This window comes from Halichoeres trimaculatus, unplaced genomic scaffold (genome assembly GCF_033239565.1).
Source record: "Halichoeres trimaculatus isolate MK-OKI-2021-1 unplaced genomic scaffold, fHalTri1.1 fHalTri1_scaffold_15, whole genome shotgun sequence".
Classification (NCBI taxonomy): domain Eukaryota; kingdom Metazoa; phylum Chordata; class Actinopteri; order Labriformes; family Labridae; genus Halichoeres; species Halichoeres trimaculatus.
Window position 1 is genome coordinate 27,402,569 of NW_027437193.1, and position 19,356 is coordinate 27,421,924.

Below are 19,356 nucleotides of genomic sequence, written 5' to 3' on the forward strand. Positions count from 1 at the left end.
CCCACTTTCTCTGCCTCCTGACCTCTTTCATTCTAAAAAATTTATTCAGCATTCATGTTTTCACACTCATCAGACTCACTCTTCTCTCAATTTGTCAATCTCAACCATTCATTTGTCAGCTCCTCCTTTATTTTCTCAGTCCTCCCTTCATGTGCCTGGCCACATTTCCTCCCCTCTGCTCCTTACTTCATCAGCTATTACCTGTGCCCTCATATACCCTTTTCACACTTTTCACAAACTCACCCCATGTTTCCAGAACTTTCTTATAAAACTCAGATACTCCGGCCTTTCTTTCCTCATTGACAAATACACACACCACTCTTATCACACCGCCCCGCCCAAATATATTGATTTGTTAAAAACACCTACAGATGGGAGAAGAGCTGGTCAAGCAAACTGTGAAGCAGTCAGTCCATCTTTCAGCGGAGGGATCTGATTATCTCATTGAAGATGAAAGGCAACACATCTTGGAGCTGATCAAGTTTTTTTTTTTCATTTAATGGAAGTTCTGCAAAAAAAGACTGTTACAGTTTTTCTCGATTGTTTACACACATTTTCTGAAAGGATGCCTAATATTCTCAGAACTCTACACACAAATCAAAGAATCACTTACACATGTCTCAAAACCCCTCAATTCTCCTGCAAAATGAAACTTTACATCCAAAACAGTGTTTATTCTTCTCAAAATGGTGTTTTGTCTTCAAATGACACACACAATTCACTATATGGACAAACATTTATATGAACCAGTTGAACACTGATATGCTCAGTGTAAAACACTGTGATTACATAATATTCATCATGACTCTGAACTTTTTGTGTTCAGTGTGACACTTCTTGCAAAATATTTTAGAATTGTTGGGGTTTTAAAACTTTAAAAACTTTACTTCAGAGGTCCGCAAATTTCATCGCACTTAGGTAAAAATTGGACAACGTTTTTCTTTGAAATTACTCCTGAAATTTCATGAGAATTGGTGAAAATTAGCACATAACTTCAGTCCAGATTCTGTTTTGCAGTGCGCCTGTACTCACAGTGTCTATCACAATCAGGTAAGACCAATTTCCAACCCCACTCTTGGTGAATATCACATCTGAAGCCTTCAGTTGTATCATGTTAACTATTATAGGCCTAATCATAAAGGTTTAGCATTTTACATGTGATCTCAGTTATGCATATCAACAAACTGGGTACTAAAGAACTTGGTGAAATTAAATAACAAATAGCTAACTATCAACTGCTTATTGGGAAATTGAATTATTCTCTGAACATTTCAAAGGTAATTATCAGAGGAAACAATGAACCTAACTTCTGTTTTCAAGAACTAAGCAGCTACTTATCACCTGCTTCTCTGGAAATAACAGAAACGTTGGGTTATTTTTTAAAAACATTTTGTGGTGGGTTGTGATTTCATTCTAAATAAATTATTTGCTAATCGTCACCTTGTTAAGTTGAAATTTGGAGTCAATTTCAGAGGAACTGAAAAAAACAGTAACCTACCAATTGTGACATGTGACAATAAATTTTGACATTATTTTAAAGAAGTTATGTGCTAATTTAAAAGAAATACAATTTTTTTTTGTCTAATTATTACCTAAGTGTGATAAAATTTGTGGACCTCTAAATTAAGTGTTACCGAAAAATTTGTAGGTAGGTATTTGTAGAAATGTTTAATGTTAGATTTTTCCTTTTTTTTTTTTTGAAGTTCCCTTTAAAACAGAGATGGGGATTAAAGGAAAACAAGTCACAACAAAGCACTTTGCCATTGTAAGCCAATCAGAATAAGAAGTCAGCAGTTTGTTAAGAAGTAAAGTTCAAGATTGCAACCTTGATAAACTTTTCTAATGTGTTAAAAATATGCCTGTTTGTATTGCATTTGGATACTGTCTAAGACAATTTTATGTTGGTATGTGTGTGCATGACGGAACCAAATTTTTTAATTCACTTAAGGTGAGTGGTGCTGAGTCTGAACACATCCTAAAGCTGGTCACTTTCGTCAGTTTTTTTTAAGTCTGATGTCCAAAGACCAAAAAATCTTGAATGACACAAAAGACAGAGATTTAATGACTGTGAGGAGTGGAGTTGGGTGAAAGAAAAAGACACAGTTCACTTTAAGAAGGAGTGCTGGCGATCTTTCTGTTGTAAAGTGAACTCTGAATTTGATGTGCCTTTCATTTAATTTTTATTTATGGACTAAAAATGATCCAGTTAATAAACCACAGTTTTGCTGCATCATGCACCATCTGTCCCTCTCTTTCAAGAAGAAGTTAATGTGAAACCAAACTTTTCATCTTTCATGCTGTGGTCAGTGTGTCCACATATCTTTCCTTGTATATTTTTTTCTGCTACACATTAAAAGCTATAAATTGATTTTGCTGCCTCCATCAAGATTAACACAGCTGTGTCCTTCCGCACACCACTTGCTGTTTCTGAGCGCAAAGCACACAGTGGCTAATCTCATTAACTGTGTCTCACTTCCCCCCACTACCCTACTCTTTTAGATGAGAACCCCTGAGTCAATAATGTCATTATCTTCAGGGAGATACAACAAACAGCAGCTGCTGCAACTTTAAGGTACTTGATAAAAATTAGGTGGAGCCATTATTTGGAAGATCCTTGGTGAGAAAATTTGGTTTTGCTTCTGTTGGATTCTCCTCAGAGGACAGAGCTCAAAACATCAGCACACCATGACTCAGGATGTAACAAACTTGTTTTGTGTGTCACTGAGAACTGAGCAGAAGGTGACAGCTCCTCTTTAAAACGTGGTTTGAATAATTCTGTTGCAGGAAAATAATCTCAAGTGCAGTTTTCTTACAGGCTACAGACAGAAATTCAGGAATCATTATTCCACTTTCACACCTCTTCATTCTCAGCTCTTGCTGGTGGGCTGGGTGAACAGCAGGGGGTCTCCTGAGTGGGCTGGGATGTGGTGGGATGGGATAGGGAGGGGGGAGCTCTGTAACATCCCCGCTTTCATCCTCACACACCCCCTCCAAACCTGGGCTCCGTGCGTGCGTTGCGTCCACCGCGTACAGAGCATGTTCCCGAGTGGTCGTGTTGTCTCTCGACAGGAATAATGGACGGGAGGTTTGAAGGCATGGCTGCTGCTCGTTGATCAAAGGAAAAGCATTTATGGATTGGAGCTCATCGCCACCGGAGCAAACATGGGGAGAGTCTGAGAGGTGAGGCGGCTTTTTACGTTAGGGTGTTCAGGGGTGGACGTCGCAGCGGAGGGATAAAGAGACCTGAGATTTAGGGTAACGCGAGGTTTGGCTAATTAAAACCGCCTTTGACTCTTCTCAACATTATTATTTTACGTGTCTGATTAAACCAAACATTGAAATAGCGACCTACCATCCTCCTGTGTGATAAAGGCCCTCACAAAACGTCTGTATCACCCACAGTGGCCATCTGCATCTTTTACGGATCGCTGGTTAAAACCAATAAGGCCATTGGCAATAACAAAAAAAATGACTTCGATGGCTTTATTTCACCGGATGTCCTAGATATTTCCTTTAAATGTAGGAAAACACACGCTTGGTGTCCAATTGTGACCAATAAAGCATTCACATAGCTGAACACTGCTATGCAGATGCTAAGGCTGTTAAAGGAGCCATATTTTACAGTGTAATACTTAATGTAGCATGAGAAGCTAAATATATAAAATTAGACTCTTCATACACTCAGATATCGCGAGAGCACAAATACATTATTTTACTGTTCACAATTAACGTGTAAAATTCACAGTGTAACAATGACTGTGTCCAAATCTCCACGTCCACGCTCCTCCACACACAGTGTGTCATGTTGTATGAAAGATCTTGCATCACCAACTTCCCACACACTGTGCACCATCCTTCACACTGGTTTATTTTTTGTATGCTCAATTCAAAGTGAGATGAGATTACGACTCCTGGTCCGACTCAGCAATGCAGCGTGTAAACTGGTCTTGTGGACTTTTAAACCTCTGGCATGCACCAACTGTCTTTACATTTACTCACCATGCAGCTGTCAGAGGTCACATGGTGGAGACATATGCAGCCCTGAAGAAGTAAAGGCTCAGCTTTTAGTTTATACATCCTGAATCCTGTGTACACATTGATCGAGATCTAGTAGTAGTGCTTTGTTTCCATCAGGTTAGTCAGATTTAGAGGAGAATAATTCAGTCATGTAAGGATTTCCACATCTGTTTGGTATCCAGTCAATATTTGGGTAAACAAAAGACCAGATAATGAACCCTGACCCCCTATTGTCTCCTTCTTTCCCTCCAAACCTCCTCTCCTGTCTCCTGCTGGGACCATGTGATGACCCCTAATGCTAATGAATCCTGCTTTTAAATTACACAATAGTAACAGATTTTTATAACTAGTGGTCACAAATTATCCTCAGCATATGTATGGTACTGAAGAGGTTTTATTTTTCCTCCTGTTTCCTCTCTGTCTGACGAGTGTTTGCTGACACTGCCATTTCTCTTGTTCCTGGTTGCAGTGCTGCAGCAGAGCAGTCTTCATCGAAGATCACAGATCACATGACAGGTACGTCGCTCCCATCGATATTTAAAATAAGAAAACTTAAATTATCATCACAAACATACCCTTCTCTTACTGTTTACTTACCTCTTTCATCTCTTATGTTTTTTTTCTCCTGCGTAGATTTGTGTAGCGATGAAACAGACAACTCTCTTCCTCTCAAGCTCCACACGCTCAAGCAGTTTGAACAGGTGAGAGCTTTTATTTTGAAGTCTCACTGGGTGACACTTCTTTGTCCTTCAGCATAAAGAGTGCCACTCAAAGAGATTATGTGCCATGTGGAAACATGCTCTATGTCGCCATCTTGTGGCGTAAACTTCTTTCTACAAGTAATCAGCTGATTTGTTTTTCTCTGGTGCAAAAATGAATGCTCATTTGAACACTATGTAGAACAGTTTTCTTTAAGCTACCAAACAGAAAAGGAGAACACCTGCTGTTAATAGTTTCTGATGGAAAACACCCTGAACTCTCCTGGTAGTTCAACTCCTCACTGGTTCCAGCTTGGCCCACTTTAAGATTTCTCATCGGGCTCTACTGCTCTATTTTTGACAGTGTACCTGTGAAAATCTTTGACAGTCCTGCCTTAAGATGACTGAAACCAATGAATCTTCAAAATAGAGCTTTCTATTTAAATTTGAATTCAATTCATTCGAGTTGTGTGAATATACGTGAATAGAGTTTATACTGTGTTTGTAGTTTGATTACAATGAACAATCTCATTTTAGCAGACTAAGGTGTGTGTAGAAAAAACAGCTGATGAACAAAAGCAGAACCAGAAGAAGCACAAGATTATTGAACTTTTTATTACATCAGAAATGATCTTAATTATATTGTATTGTACCACTGTGCCTCATGTTAAACAAACAGACAAAAAACACAGGTATTGATAAGATCATATATTCTTTATTGATCCCTCATTGAGTGACGATATTTGGTGACAGCAGCAACAAGGGAAAATGTTATGAACTTCTGAAGTTGAATAACAGTAGAAATAGATGCACCAATAAACAGGTTAGTGAACTGTTAAATCAAACTAAGTAAATTCTCACAGGAAAAAAAACTGAAAGTATGTGTAAGGTGAAATTGAGACTCACTAGAAGCAGATTAACATAAAAGCAGGTTGCGAAAATAATCTTTGTGCTTATTTGTGGACATGTGTGGAGGCACAGGTTTCTTACTTTGGACTGCAGTTTTTAATTGGCCTGTAATAGAAAAAGAAGTCTTGGCTGGAGAAAAACTATTCCTAACTGCTGGCTTCCCTGTAATTTAACACTTAAAACCCCAAAAGAAACATTCAGAATCAACAGTCTCAGGGCCTGTGTCCACTAGTGGCTTTTTTGGCAGTATTTTTTTCCCTTACGGCACCAATGCAGTTTTTAGCCTCCTTGGCATTAGCTATTTTGTGTGGTCGGGTCCAGAGGCCTCTTAGCACACTCTACACTGTCACTCCAAAAGTTAATCCTCTACTTTTTGTAATTTAACTTAAGAAATGTTGCCCCATTCGTCTTTGTGACTTCCCAGGTCCCTAACCTTTGACTGGTCAATGTGCAAGAAGGGCTGAGATTTCTGGTATTTACTTTGTCAACAACAGTTGCAGAGGTCTGTACTGAGGACATACTAACCACTGAGGAAGGTGGAGGTGCTGCAGGAAAACTTAAATGATATAAAATGCTCTGAAACTGAAGTCATTGGTGCCAAAAAAGCTTTCAGTGGACACGGGCCCTTAAAAACACTCATATATCTCCCTCTGTATGACTGTATTCCTTTGAGTGTAAGTAGCTCATGCTTTACCTGACACACAAATGGATTATAGTTCTCAGAAATTACCAGACAGATATATACACACACAGCCAGACATGTAATTCACTATATCTGTCCTGGTACTGTATTTCTGGAGGTGCTGCTGAGCCCTGTTAAAACAGGAAGTGTCACCAACCAGTCATAAAGGCTTAAGTTGCTTTGTGAAAGGTAGCACCAGGACTCGTGTCCTGAGTCACTCGCTGTGTATGTTGCCTGCTCTTGGATGTGTCACTTTCACACTGAAATAAACACATGCTAACACACTGCAACACACATTTACACCCAATCATGACTATCTCTTCATCCTACATTAGGAGCTAAGAAGTGAGTGTGTGTCAGGCTGCATGTTGCATGTGGTATTTAAAAACAACCTATGTACATGATATCATTCCTGATGTTATGTTGAGATTCCCCCTGGCGCCTGTCCTATCTTTACTCAGCATTATTTAGCATGTAACATAACTCCTAAATGTGCCCCGCCTCTGAACATATCCAGATATAACAATGACAGATGTCCATCATCTGAAAAACTTCTTTTTCATAGTTTGGGCTGAAGTGTTTTTATTTGTATGTTAAATTAAGTGGATGTGTTTTTTCCTTTCTCGTATTTTCTTTGTGATAACACATTTCTCTGAGGGACATTCAGTGATTCACCGTCTCTGTGAGATCCAGGACATCTCCCTATTAATAGCTCTGTGGTTCACAGCTCCAGCTCTCCTGTTTCAGCTAACTTTTCCCCTCTCCTGCCTGCCCAGTAGCTTCTCTGTTTTCCCATGCTGGCTAGCCTTTGTCTGGGGAGCTTCCAACTCTCAAGCACTTATAGGGCTGGGCGTAGCACTGTGTAGACGTGTTGCCTCTCAACTGTCAGATTAAATTGATGTAGACTTTTAGCAACAAAAAACAGAAAAAGAGTCACTAGCACTTTGACTTACTCACTGAAAGCTGTACAACCTCATTTTATTGAATACAGTAAATAGTAACGGTAAAACTACACTAAATGAAGTTGTAGTGTATGAAGTTGCTCTGGCTCACATGTTAGCTAACTGTTCTGGTATCTCATACAGGTCATTCTGAGCAAACATTCAGACGTGTGTCTGTCATCGCTTCCCCAGGTCTCTTTGAGAAATATCCTCAAATTTAACCAGATAACACTTGTATTCTTCATTAACAGGCTTTAGAGTATTGCTTACTTTGTATTTCAACTGTTTGGGAGTCCTGAGTCATGTAGTAACTTCTCAACTTTTTTGCCAAAATGATTAGCAAAAAAGAGACAAAAGAAGTAAATAAAACCTTTATGTTTTAACTTAAACAACCAATAAAGTGTCCTGAGTTTTAGGTCTCAGAGCAAAAAGCAACAATTGCTGGCTGTCAGAACTTCCCGGAGGTATATAAGATCAGTTTCATATGTAAGGATGAGCCGATCACCCAAAATTAAAGAAATCGTCACTGATTGATCAGCAGACCTCGATCAGTGCACGTCTAAGACAAACTCTTGACTTCAGTATGTCCAATGATACAGAGATATCATCGAATATTTCTGCTCCATTTTGGTATCAGCAGGTTAAAACAGTACAAACATAGAGTTACTGGATTTTTTGGTGCAAAAAGGGTTGTGGGACATGTATGTATGTCCATTTTTTTTTTAGTATCGTCACAGATCGGAAAGATTTAAGCTGTCTCAACCCCATTTCACTGTCATTTTCAAAGCTTCTTCGTCAAAAATAGACAGTGATACCAGGTCCAACTGCAAGGTAATCCAACACATTTGATTTAAAGCTCCTGTGGAGAGATTTTTGTGGTAAGAAAAAGACTTAAACTTATACTGTTTATCCTATGTCGATATAGTAGTTCTTCTAAGGAACAGCTTGACAGCAAAAAAATGTAATGGGTGAGACAGTGATGAAATGACCCCTAGAGCTACTGTTAAAAACACCTCCTTCAACCCCTCCTTTGTTCACATTTTATCTTGATTTTTAAAACTGTAGGGCATTCTAGCAAAAAACAAACAAACAAATATCATTCATGTTGCATTTTTACTAATGTATTGGAAGCATATCACGAGGGATAGGTACCCTTGAGTACGGATACCGATTACCAGGTACCGGGTATAGGTACTGTACCATATCAAATGTGAAACCTGCCTGTCACTGTTTTTGTCATGGACAGTACAGGCTCAAAAACAAGTTTTATTTTGAAGTAGAAAATTAAACTAGATATTTATTTTAAACCCAGCTAAAAGGAAACAGAGAAAATGAACAGAGAGAACCCAACATCTAACCCCTGGCCTTACTCCCCATGCTCCTGTTTGTTCTTCTGGCTCTCCTGTTTGGCGGTGTGGTGAGATTTCCCCTCATATCACAACCTACTGTGAGCCCTGAGCCCCTTCACTCCCCCTCCTCCCCCTCTCCTCATGTAACTCCCCCTTCTCCTCTCAACTTCCACTCTTCTCCCCGAGCAGCCTGGGATTCCAGGGATGTCTCCTGCTGTAAAATAAGCTCCTGTCCCGTCCCCGGACAGGCCAGAACACACCATGGAGCTGACAGGGCTACAGCTCCTGGGCAGCAGAGTCGCCCTCTGTGCTGCATAGAAGGCTATGGGCTGTAGTGTGTGTGTGTGTGAGTGTGTGTGTGTGTGTGTGTTTGTGTGAGTGTGTGTGAATGTGTTAGATTGAGTGTTTGTGGGTTTTATTAGCTGGACCTGTTAGAGGCTTTGTAAATGAGCTTGTTTGGAGAAGGAGCTGTCATGTCTAGGGGATACCAGTCTCTGACACACCGACATGCCTTTACAGTCGCCGTCCTTTTTTAAAATGGACTCTGTGCTCCTCCGCTGTTTAGGCGGCGACTTCTAATTTCTGACCTATAATGGACATGTGGAGCCGTGTCGCTGATCTCTAACGGTCATGTCTAACGGTTACCGTACTTTGTCACAGCACCTGAATGACCTGAAGAAGGAGAACTTCAGCCTCAAGCTCCGCATCTACTTCCTGGAGGAGAGGATACAGCAGAAGTATGAGGAGAGCAGCGAAGACGTCTACCGCTCGGTGAGTGGGACACATGGGGGGAATGTATGGACACCTGATAGACCAGAGCTGAGTGGGCTGAGGAGTGGGACTTCAAGTGGTGTGAGAAATTCTTCTTTAGGGGTCATAGGGTCATAACTGAAACAAGACTGTGATTAGGAATAATTGATTTCACTTTGTTTTGGATCTGGATGTGATGAGAAAATCGAAGAGTCCATCTTTGCCATTATCAGAAAATTCCTCTCTTTTCTTATAAATCAGTGTTTTCCTCTCATTTCCTACTCATGTGTATCTTGTTGTTTGTGCAGTGGGCTGCATGGTGGTCCTTTGGGGTGGGAGGAAAAAATTTATGCATCAAAGTATTTTTTTTGTTTTGTTCAACAGTTTTGAATCTAGATTTTTTTTGTTCAAAAATAGTTTTTTTTCAAGTTTAAATCCTTCACTTTAGTCTTTTTTAATAAGCCGGGCCGGAAAAAAGTTGAGATGCATTTTTTGGGAACACAGGGCTCCTTGAAATAGTCTGTAGATATCATCATTATTCATTCTTCACATGGCCTGGTGTTAAATAAGCAAACCAAAATATCAGAAACATCCAAGAATCACAATTCAATTAGAATCAGCCCAAAAATTATAAAAGAATTGGATCATTAGAAGCGTATTGCCCCAGCCTCAGTGGTTGTATGTCTGGAGGCTGCACCACAGTCACCCCTGTGCCTGATCCCATGATTGATCAGAATCTGAATGTTGCTATCTTAACAGTGCACAGGTATGTTATCCTGAGTAGCCTCACTGCTTCACTTGTTTGTTTGCTCAGCTGTTGCCCTGATCTGTTGGCTGAGCTGACGTGACCTGTCATGTGTTTGTTTGTTTTACTGTGTGTGTTTTTAGACATGGCTGCACAGTGGAGGACTGCACATTGACAAAGGCTTAACTTTTAATTAAATTCTCTAATTTCTTTGATTTCTTTTATCTGTTTTACTGTGAAGATACCTAATTTTCCTTATTCCAGGACTTGTGAGTTATATTTTATCTTCCCAAGAAAGATGGTGTGTGTTCAGTCTTAACCAACGGTCCATTACACTATACAAAAAATTATCTCCTGATTAAAACTCAGTTACATTCAGCTTGAACTGAAATCTTTGCAATTGATTATTTATGATACTTCAAACAACACAGATTTAATTTTGACACTGTTTTGTTGAAGCTTCTAACAGGTCTTGATATTGATATTATTACGCATATGTAACAGACTATAATCTGTCTGTAGCACAAATTATCAGCAGTTTCAAAGGCCTCAAGCTAAAATGATATGATATGTGATCGTACAAAATCAAAATCACCAGAAAAATCCTGCCGCTGATTGTGACATTTTTGGCCGTCAGACTTCACTTTGATTGATTAATTTTTAAAGTAGGTGTTTCATGAATGCCATGGTGGTGTTGCTGTCAGATAGTCTGTTCATTGAGGATCTGGATTGTGTTCAGTTTTAGTTTATTTACGACATCTTGTATTGAGACAATATTTGCCTTTGATGACTTTTGACTCTTTTGTTGGATTAAAAAATTGTGGCTTAGTAGTAACATAGCCAGCAACATCTGTACTCTGTGTACACACTGTGTGTTTGGCCTTTCCCTGCATCTGAAACTATTCATTTCCCAAGTGGTCGCTACTTCATGTGACCTTTCAGGACTCAGCAGGTGTAGACATTTTGTGTGGAGCAGCAATCTAATGTTCAAATTTGATCGTCCTTCTTTTCTGTTCTATCTATGACAAAATTAAATTTGAATATTTGTTTTGTTTTTCCGAACTGTAAGCCCAGATAAGTTGAATCTACTCATAAAATAATGATAAATAAATAAATTAAATTAAAAAAAAAAAATTAAACCAGTTTACTTAAAAATTAAAAAAAATGAAATTTAAGAAGTTTTTTTGACTTAACTAAAAATCTTTAGAGAAAATTAATTTAGATGTATCTTAAAGTCTCAAGTTCCAAACATAAACCCTGATTAGTTTAGTCCACTTAAAATTGCAGTGAACCGCTTGCCTTAAAAGAAACATCCATTCCTCCAACTTCTTCGCTGCTTTTCCCTTTCGCTGGGCTGAAGCCTAACCCAGCTGTCTTTAGACGTTAGGGTACATCCTGAACAGGTGAGTAGTCTATCACATGGCTAACATTTAGAAACAGAAAACCATTTAGCGGGACTAATGACCAAATGAGCATGTATTTGGACTGTGGGAGAAAGCTGGAGGAAACCCACACATGCAAAGAGGGCCTCATGTCCTGCTGGGGAATCAAACCAGAAACCTTCTTGCTGTAACAGTGTAGGTTACAGCACTAACCATGGCAGGGCTCCCTTTATCAGAATTAGTAATGAAATTTAATTAAAATGCACTGTTCAGTCTACTATGTATTAAGCTTTTTCAATAAGTTACAGATCAGAGCTTAACGTCAGAGAAGGACGACACAAAGCAATGCCCCCTAATTTGTTATATTTTTAAAAAAAAGGAGGCTAAAGCTTAATTTCAATTGGGTGAACTGATAATGGTGACTCTATTTAAATATGCATTTGAAAAAGTCAGGTTTACTTTTTTTTTTCTCAGTAATGCATCAAAAATTTTATATCTATTTACAATGTTCTTGATTTCTGGGATCACACTGATGAGGCCGCCTGCAGTGTCTGAAGACATTGTTTACTTTTTTAAATTGGCCTGATATTGTAGACATCAGTGCTGATTATTTGAAAATGCTTTTAGTCAGCCCCTTTACTGCTCTATTGCAAAGAAAAAAACAAAATAAAAAAACAACTACATTTAGTTTCTACCTAATCTGACTTACTGAAGATAAAATAACCTCGTTGGAGAAGGAAAAGTCTAATGGTTGCTACTAAGTTACTTATGAACATCATCTTGTCCAACTGCTCAAACATAATGATTTTCTGCCATACTTAAAATCTTTTGTTACTGTTTTTTTCAGTTTTTGGAAACAAATATCAAATGAAAAGGTGCAACCTAAGCCTGTTTTTTCTCTATATATGCTGAAATACTGACTCCATGATGTGTGTGGGTTTTAAGTGTGCCCAAAGAATGAGGTGACTCAGTTCAGCGTGATGTCTTTTTGAAAAAAATCGTAGCTGAAAACTCTGTTTTTTTCTGCATTTTATTTCTTCTTGAATCATCACTTCTTTGAAAAATGAATTTGACGTTTTCATCCAGCCACACAACTGAGTCCTGTCATTGATCCTCCACAGTCTTTGCATACCAGCAGTGATGGAGTAAACTGATCACATGTCACACATGTGAATTGAGTTTAAATTGTGTGCTCAGGTTGCCTTTATTAGAGGTGAAATTTTTCTTTCATAGTCATCACCTGACGTTTGCGTAGAGCATCAGTTTTCTCAGCTTTTCTCCAAATCATTCAGTGTAACACAGCACTGATAAGGTGTGAGTTGGTCCAGAGAACATTGCGATCTTACTCACAGCTCCACACACTCTATTAATAGATCAGGCCCGAGCACACTGATTTATTTATCACACAGATTCATGTGAGTACCAATAAGACACAACTCATCCGCCTTTAATACACCGTAAGATACTGAATATATGACTGGATTTATCCATTGCAAATACTTAAGAATGAGAAAATGAAACTGTTTAATAATTTGTCACCTCTGTTTTAAAGTAACATAAAAACAAACACCCATGCTTGTGTGGTGATAACTTCAGTGAGTGGTACCTGGCCACTCACAGAGCTGCAGGTGTGTTTGCTCAGCCGCTGACGCTCCTGTCAGTGCAGTCGTCTCTCTCTGGACGGTTATTAGAGGATCTGTGTTGCTGAGCGCCGATGGGCCAGCAGGGCCAGAATAGCAGGTGCACCATGATGGATGTCTATATTTAGAGCTGTTTTTCTAGACGGGGAAATTGTCTCTCTTACTGTAAGCCAAGTTGTTGACACACGCACACTCAATAGCATACATGTGCCTCCTCCTGGTGTGTTATGTTATTTTACATCAGAGCTTCCAGGCAGATCGCCGAGCACCAACAGAAGTGCGGTGAATCTCTGCCCATGGTTGCATAAGTTGTAGTTACTGCTGTGTAACTTTGTGCTTTTTACGGCTGAGATCTTAATTTGTCAGAGGAACATGAATTATCCATACGGGCTTTAAACCAGTGTCTGCTACCAGCCTGGAAAATGTTCAAAAAGTCAAGTTCTTATGATGCAGGAATTTCATTTCTGATGAATGTGTTTTGAAATCATTTTAGATGTTAAAGATTTTTTAAATGCATAACATCTTCTTGATAAAATGTATTATGCATTGAAATGTGTTATTTCCGCTGTAATAAACTTATACAGCATGTAAAGGACAGCAACTATGACTAAACTCACAATACTCAGAAGAAACAGGCCACTTCCACCCCCTTTTTTTTATTTTTTTTATTTTTTATTTTTTTGAGATTTTCAAGATGCATAATAATGACAGTAATTGTGCTTGTTAATTTTCATATAGGAAACATGGTATAAATTGAAAGAAAAAAAAGAAAAAAAGGACAAAAAAGGGAAAAAACTACAATGAAATGAAATTAAAAAAAAGAAAAAAAGGGGAAAAATACAATAAAATTACATTTAAAAAAAAAGAAAGAAATGCAAAAAAGGAAAAAAAAATACAAAAAAATGAAATATTAAAAAAAAAGGACAAAAAGTGAAAAAGTACAATAAAATGAAATAAAAAAAGAAAGAAATTATAAACAGCTAAATAAATGAATAGATTACACACACAGCCAATAACAGGACAACCTGATTAAAAAAAAAAAAAGACGGTGAGCAGTCTATAGGATTTTAAAAGCCACATTTGCCCCAAATCCTGCCTCCTGCACAGGCAAGGGTGAGACATTGTTTTGGCTTATAAAACCAGATTAATAACACAACCAGAGAAAATGAAAAAAAAACTCATCCTGCTTCCCTGGATGTATATGATTATAAACTTAGCACAAATATTGCATTTTTTTGTTAGGTAGATCATTTCTTTGTTGTAATAATTCTTCTTGACATCAATCTTATACAGCTTGAAAGGCTGTTTGGAATTGCCAAGAAGATTTGTTCAATTTTTCAATCAATACCTATCAGATTGATCGAAAATATTTTAAGTTGCATCCTTTTTAAAAGAGATCCAAAACTGTTTTAAGATACTAAACTGTTTGTGGGTGTTTGTCTCATTGAGTTTGGAAATGAGAAGTACATGTGTACAAACTATGCCTCTGTCACGTGCAGAGTGAAGTTGTGCAGTAGCCAGCAGTACGAGTGTGATTTTGTGTGTGTGTGTGTGGAGCACTCGTGCCTTTCATGAATATGCTCATGTGTGGATTTCAGCCTGCAAGTGTCTGCGCACGTGCAGCGCAGATCTGAGTGTTGGGCAGAGGAAGGTCAACAGGCTGGTACGAACACGCTAAGAGAGAAACAGGGACGGAGCTGAAGCTGGACCAAAACAGTATTAAAAAGAGAGTGTAGACAATCTGAGGAGATAAACATGAGCTAAGCCGTCATGATAAAGGTGATAAAACCTGTGAGAGCAGCCGATCAACAGCTGATCTGAGTCCAGCAGACAGACAGACAGATGAACTTTGTTTTCCCTCTCTGTAAGGTCAGGATGGAAACAATAAGCCCCTCAATTCACAGCTTAAATCCTCCCTCCTGCAGTCCAATGTAAGAGGCTGGATTGGCCCTTAAATGTCCCCTGTGGACTGGGCAGGTAAACAAACTGTGGAGTTTAGCCTTTAGCCTCAGGGCTGAAGTAACTGAGCTGCCCTGAATACTCCAGCTCTAAATATAGCAGCCATGACAGCTCGGTCAGATACTGATGATACACAACACCTAGCTGCCCTGGTTCAACATAGTCACAGTGTCTTCAAATCAGTTGTTATAATAATAAGTACAGTGCAGGTACATGTAAGAGTAGATTTCCCTAAATGGATAAAAAATAACTTATCATATGTGTATGTCTAATAACTTTAGACAACGGTATATTAGTTTCATTTTCGGTTTTGAGGAAAAAAACTTAAATTAAACCAATTTTTTTCCAACAATAGCTGAGCTCCATCAGGTTAGCCATGACATTAAACCAGTCTGACAGGACCAGGACCCTGAAACAAGCTAACAAAAAAAATGGTATACAGCCATTGTTACTGTATATCAGTTATATCTGCGCTAAGACCAGCCTTAATGTATACGATGTGATGAATGTGATAAATAAATGTAGAGGCTGAGCCACTGAATTTACATAATGATGGATGCAGATATCCACCTTCTTTCACTGTACAAAAGTGAAGCCCAAAAAACTGCAATGGGTGGGGCCAGAATCAATACAGTTGGGAGCAGAGGGTTGTCTGTTTTCTTTGTTAGCTACATAATTGTTGTACAATAACAGGTTTTTGTTTTGACTGCTACACGGATGAGTACCCAATTTGGTACATTTATAAATACTGAATTCTGTCTGTAGTACTTAGTACTGATTAGCATAAAATCAAACAGTACCATGTGTTTTTAACCTTGACCTGTTCCTGTGACTGTGAGGGATAGGTACCAATTCATGTAAAATCAAAAGATACCATGTTTAGGTACCTAAATGCATCCTTATGACTGTGACGGGCATGAAGAGAAGGCAATTTTCAATGCTGGACATGAACACAGCATTACAAGGTTATATATAGAAGAATAAATATGTTAAATTGAAAAATATAGAGTTTATTATTAAAAAAAAATGATATTTTTACCCCATAAACACAAAAAAGTACCGCAAATTGGTACCGTTGAGTACCAATACCGATTGCCAGGTACCGGGCATCGGTATATTCCCAGTGAGGAAGTGGAAGTGTAGGGGATTTTCCATACTGGACATGAACACCGTATTGAAAGTTTATATATTGGGAAATAAATATGTTGAATTGAAAAACTTTGAGGTTTTGTTGTTAAAAAAATATTATCTATTAGCACAAAAACACTCATAAAAGTACCCATTTGGTGCCGTTGAGTACTGATATAGATTGCTATGTACTGGTCATCAGTATTGAGTCGTTTCAAATGTGAAAGGTACCCATCCCTGGACTGCCACACCTATTTTTATATAATTAAAAAACTAGTCAAAACTAAACATCTCAAAGGTACAAACTCGCTGTCATGCTATCTGTGTTTTTTAAACATCAGAGTGATTTCAGTGCTCACCTGTCTTGAGAGAATATGATGTGAAATCACTCAGTTGGACGCTAATATCACATCATTTCAGGGTGCAAATTTTAAAACACAGTAACTTTATTTCCCCATGTGGTATTCATTCATGCCCAGTTTTTTTAAGAAACTGATTTTCACATTGTGTGGCTAAGCCGACAATATGAGAAACAATGGAATACTAAAAGCTTATTGAGAGGACAGAGTGGTGTGATGTGTAATGATGATTTACTTCTTTGTTGCAGAACATCGAGCTGAAGGTGGAAGTGGAGAGCTTGAAGCAGGAGCTCCAGGAGAAACAGCAGCTTTTGGATAAAGCCCTGTAAGTCCACAAAGACCACTTTAAACCAGTTTGAACAGTAGCTTAAGATCGACCATTTTTATGTGAGAATATTAGTGTTATTAAAAAAATCTATCTCTGTGCGTTCTGAACGGTACTCAGTTATGAATTACAGACTTAACAATGAACCTTGTTTTACCAAACATATCCAATGATTTCCTTATCCTCTGTGGATGTTCATGAATACAGTACAGAGTGTACTGCTGGGCAGATGCACCTCCTTCTATGGGTGTTGGCTTGCGTGGAGTAATTGTGTCCGTACCGGGATCATAATCCTCTACACGGCCCTGGCTTACGCCTCATATCTCTGACGGCTCATGTGTCGAGCAGCAGCTGGTAGAGATAAAGCATCACACGCAAACCTTCATAGATGTCAAGTGCAACCCAGAAGTTAAACCCCTGACATGTTACTAAATTCTTGTGTGGGATTGTAGTGTGCAGACTGTGAAAATGGAGGTGTTGTTAATGTGACATGATGAAACAGACAGATGGTCCTCTTATGGCAGATATCTAAGAACTGTATGTTGTTTATGGATGGATTGAACCAGCGACTCAGGATAAAGCTTCAAAATCTTGAAAATGTTTCTTTGTGTCAGAAATTCACTCATGAAGTTGTCGTTAAGTAATGTGCGTCTCGATATGGGCAAAGATTGCATGGCAGCAGGCGCAGGGACATTTCAGACTTGGCCATGGACTCCTGCTGAAATCAACAGAGATGCTGATTAAAGGTCAGAGTTTACCTTTGAGCAGATCATCACCGGCCAGCTGGACGCTCTAGGAAAGAAGAAATAGTCTCTTGTTACTTGTCTCAGTTTCAGTCTCTGTCAGCCCTCACTCGCACACACACACGCCCTGCTGTACTATTAAAGTATATTAACATGATGTTAGCTACAACTCTGTGTGAGCAGAGATGATTCTGATCCTTTTCTCCTCAAAGTTTTTAGAGTTTCAGTTTTCTATTTCATTATTAATTGGAATGCTTTATTTCAGTAGTTCCCAACCTTTTCCAACTCAGGGTCCACTTTTAAGTCTCAAAAATTTTCACGGCCCACCTCTGACCCCGTAAATATGGAGGCCAAATAATGCGTTAACATGAAGGACTGAACTGAATACAGGAGAAACATTTTCATTGTCCTTTTAAGAGTGGTTCCATAATTAGGGGTACATTTCAGGTATACAAAAAAGTGAACAAAATTGTTTTGATTTGATTGCAAATGATACACCTGGAAGGTACTAAATATATTAGTAAGCAAGCTTAAGCTGTAATGATTTTTTAAATATTTAAGTGACAAAAAAATTTGGAGCATAATTTTGTCAACCATGTTACGGACAGCAGTTGTGACTATTTTTTCAAACTTTGTGATGGTAACACGGTTGACATTTTCTCTATTTTTTGGCTCTTGTGCTAACTGCAGACCTCAAACATGGCACCACCTGACCTCCATCACCTCATATTCCTGCTCATTTTCTTCAGTTCAGTTTCTTCAGTTTAAAACATTCACAGTAAGACCACTAGAAAATGTTGGTAGCACAGTTGATGAACTATTGATGCGCCCCATATACAGACAATCATTCTGATAAAATATTAATGAGGAGGAGTTAAAATGTGCCACACTGTCTACATTGTTCACACCAAAAAAGATTTGACCTCGACCGATTTAAGTCACGGGACTTTGGAGCAAACCATTGCTGATTTATAGGTAACACAGTTAACGCTGATTTCTCACACACACACAAAATTAATTATTTGATCCATATAGATTATCAAAATGGTTTTTAAAACACCTTTGTCATATTGAATGATTAGTTAGAACAAATAATACTGAAAATTATATTCACAAACATATATTCTGGTCTTAATTTTGAAGAGCAAATTTGACATTTGAGAAATGTCAAGGACAGCACAAAAACGGCAAATTCCAGAACATGATTTGCATTTTTAGCTACATAAATAATAGAACGTGTTCACTTTCTATATTAGATAAAAAGGGAAATATCACTTAAATGACCCACTGTAAAAATTTGTCATTGTTTGAAATTAATACTTAGTAAAACTGATAAGTTTATCCCATAGGCATTAAACATAACTGAGTTTTACCATTTAAATCATTATTCTGTAATTTTCATTATCATATGAATACACTCCCACCACCACCACCACCTCAAAGATCATACTATTTTGGAAATGATGAAGCGACCCACTTCTAATACCTTTGTGAACCACAGGTTAAGAATCACTGCCTTATTTGTCACAGTAGATTCATAACCCTTTAAACACATCTGTTTTTTTTTGTCATCATCAAACCCTAATGACACATTTTGTCTGTTTTAGTTCATTTAAAAAAGTGTGCTTTAGAAGTTTTTTTTTTGCATTGTAAGACATTTTTGGGGTTTATTACATTTTTCCCCTTTTTTGTTTGAATCAAGAGTTCTTGAATAACATGAAACATCTGT

General features: G+C 38.2%; 1 protein-coding gene across 1 annotated transcript in view; it reads left to right on the forward strand.

The window, feature by feature from the left end:
* Positions 1 to 2,971: 2,971 nt before the first annotated feature.
* Positions 2,972 to 19,356, forward strand: part of LOC141804582 (myomegalin) — a 55,984-nt gene continuing 39,599 nt past the window's right edge. The window contains exons 1-5 of the mRNA XM_074689083.1: positions 2,972 to 3,180; positions 4,487 to 4,533; positions 4,651 to 4,718; positions 9,257 to 9,367; positions 16,808 to 16,884. Coding sequence (XP_074545184.1) covers positions 3,131 to 3,180; positions 4,487 to 4,533; positions 4,651 to 4,718; positions 9,257 to 9,367; positions 16,808 to 16,884 — 353 coding nt within the window. The 5' untranslated portion in view covers positions 2,972 to 3,130. The remainder of the gene's footprint in view (positions 3,181 to 4,486; positions 4,534 to 4,650; positions 4,719 to 9,256; positions 9,368 to 16,807; positions 16,885 to 19,356) is intronic.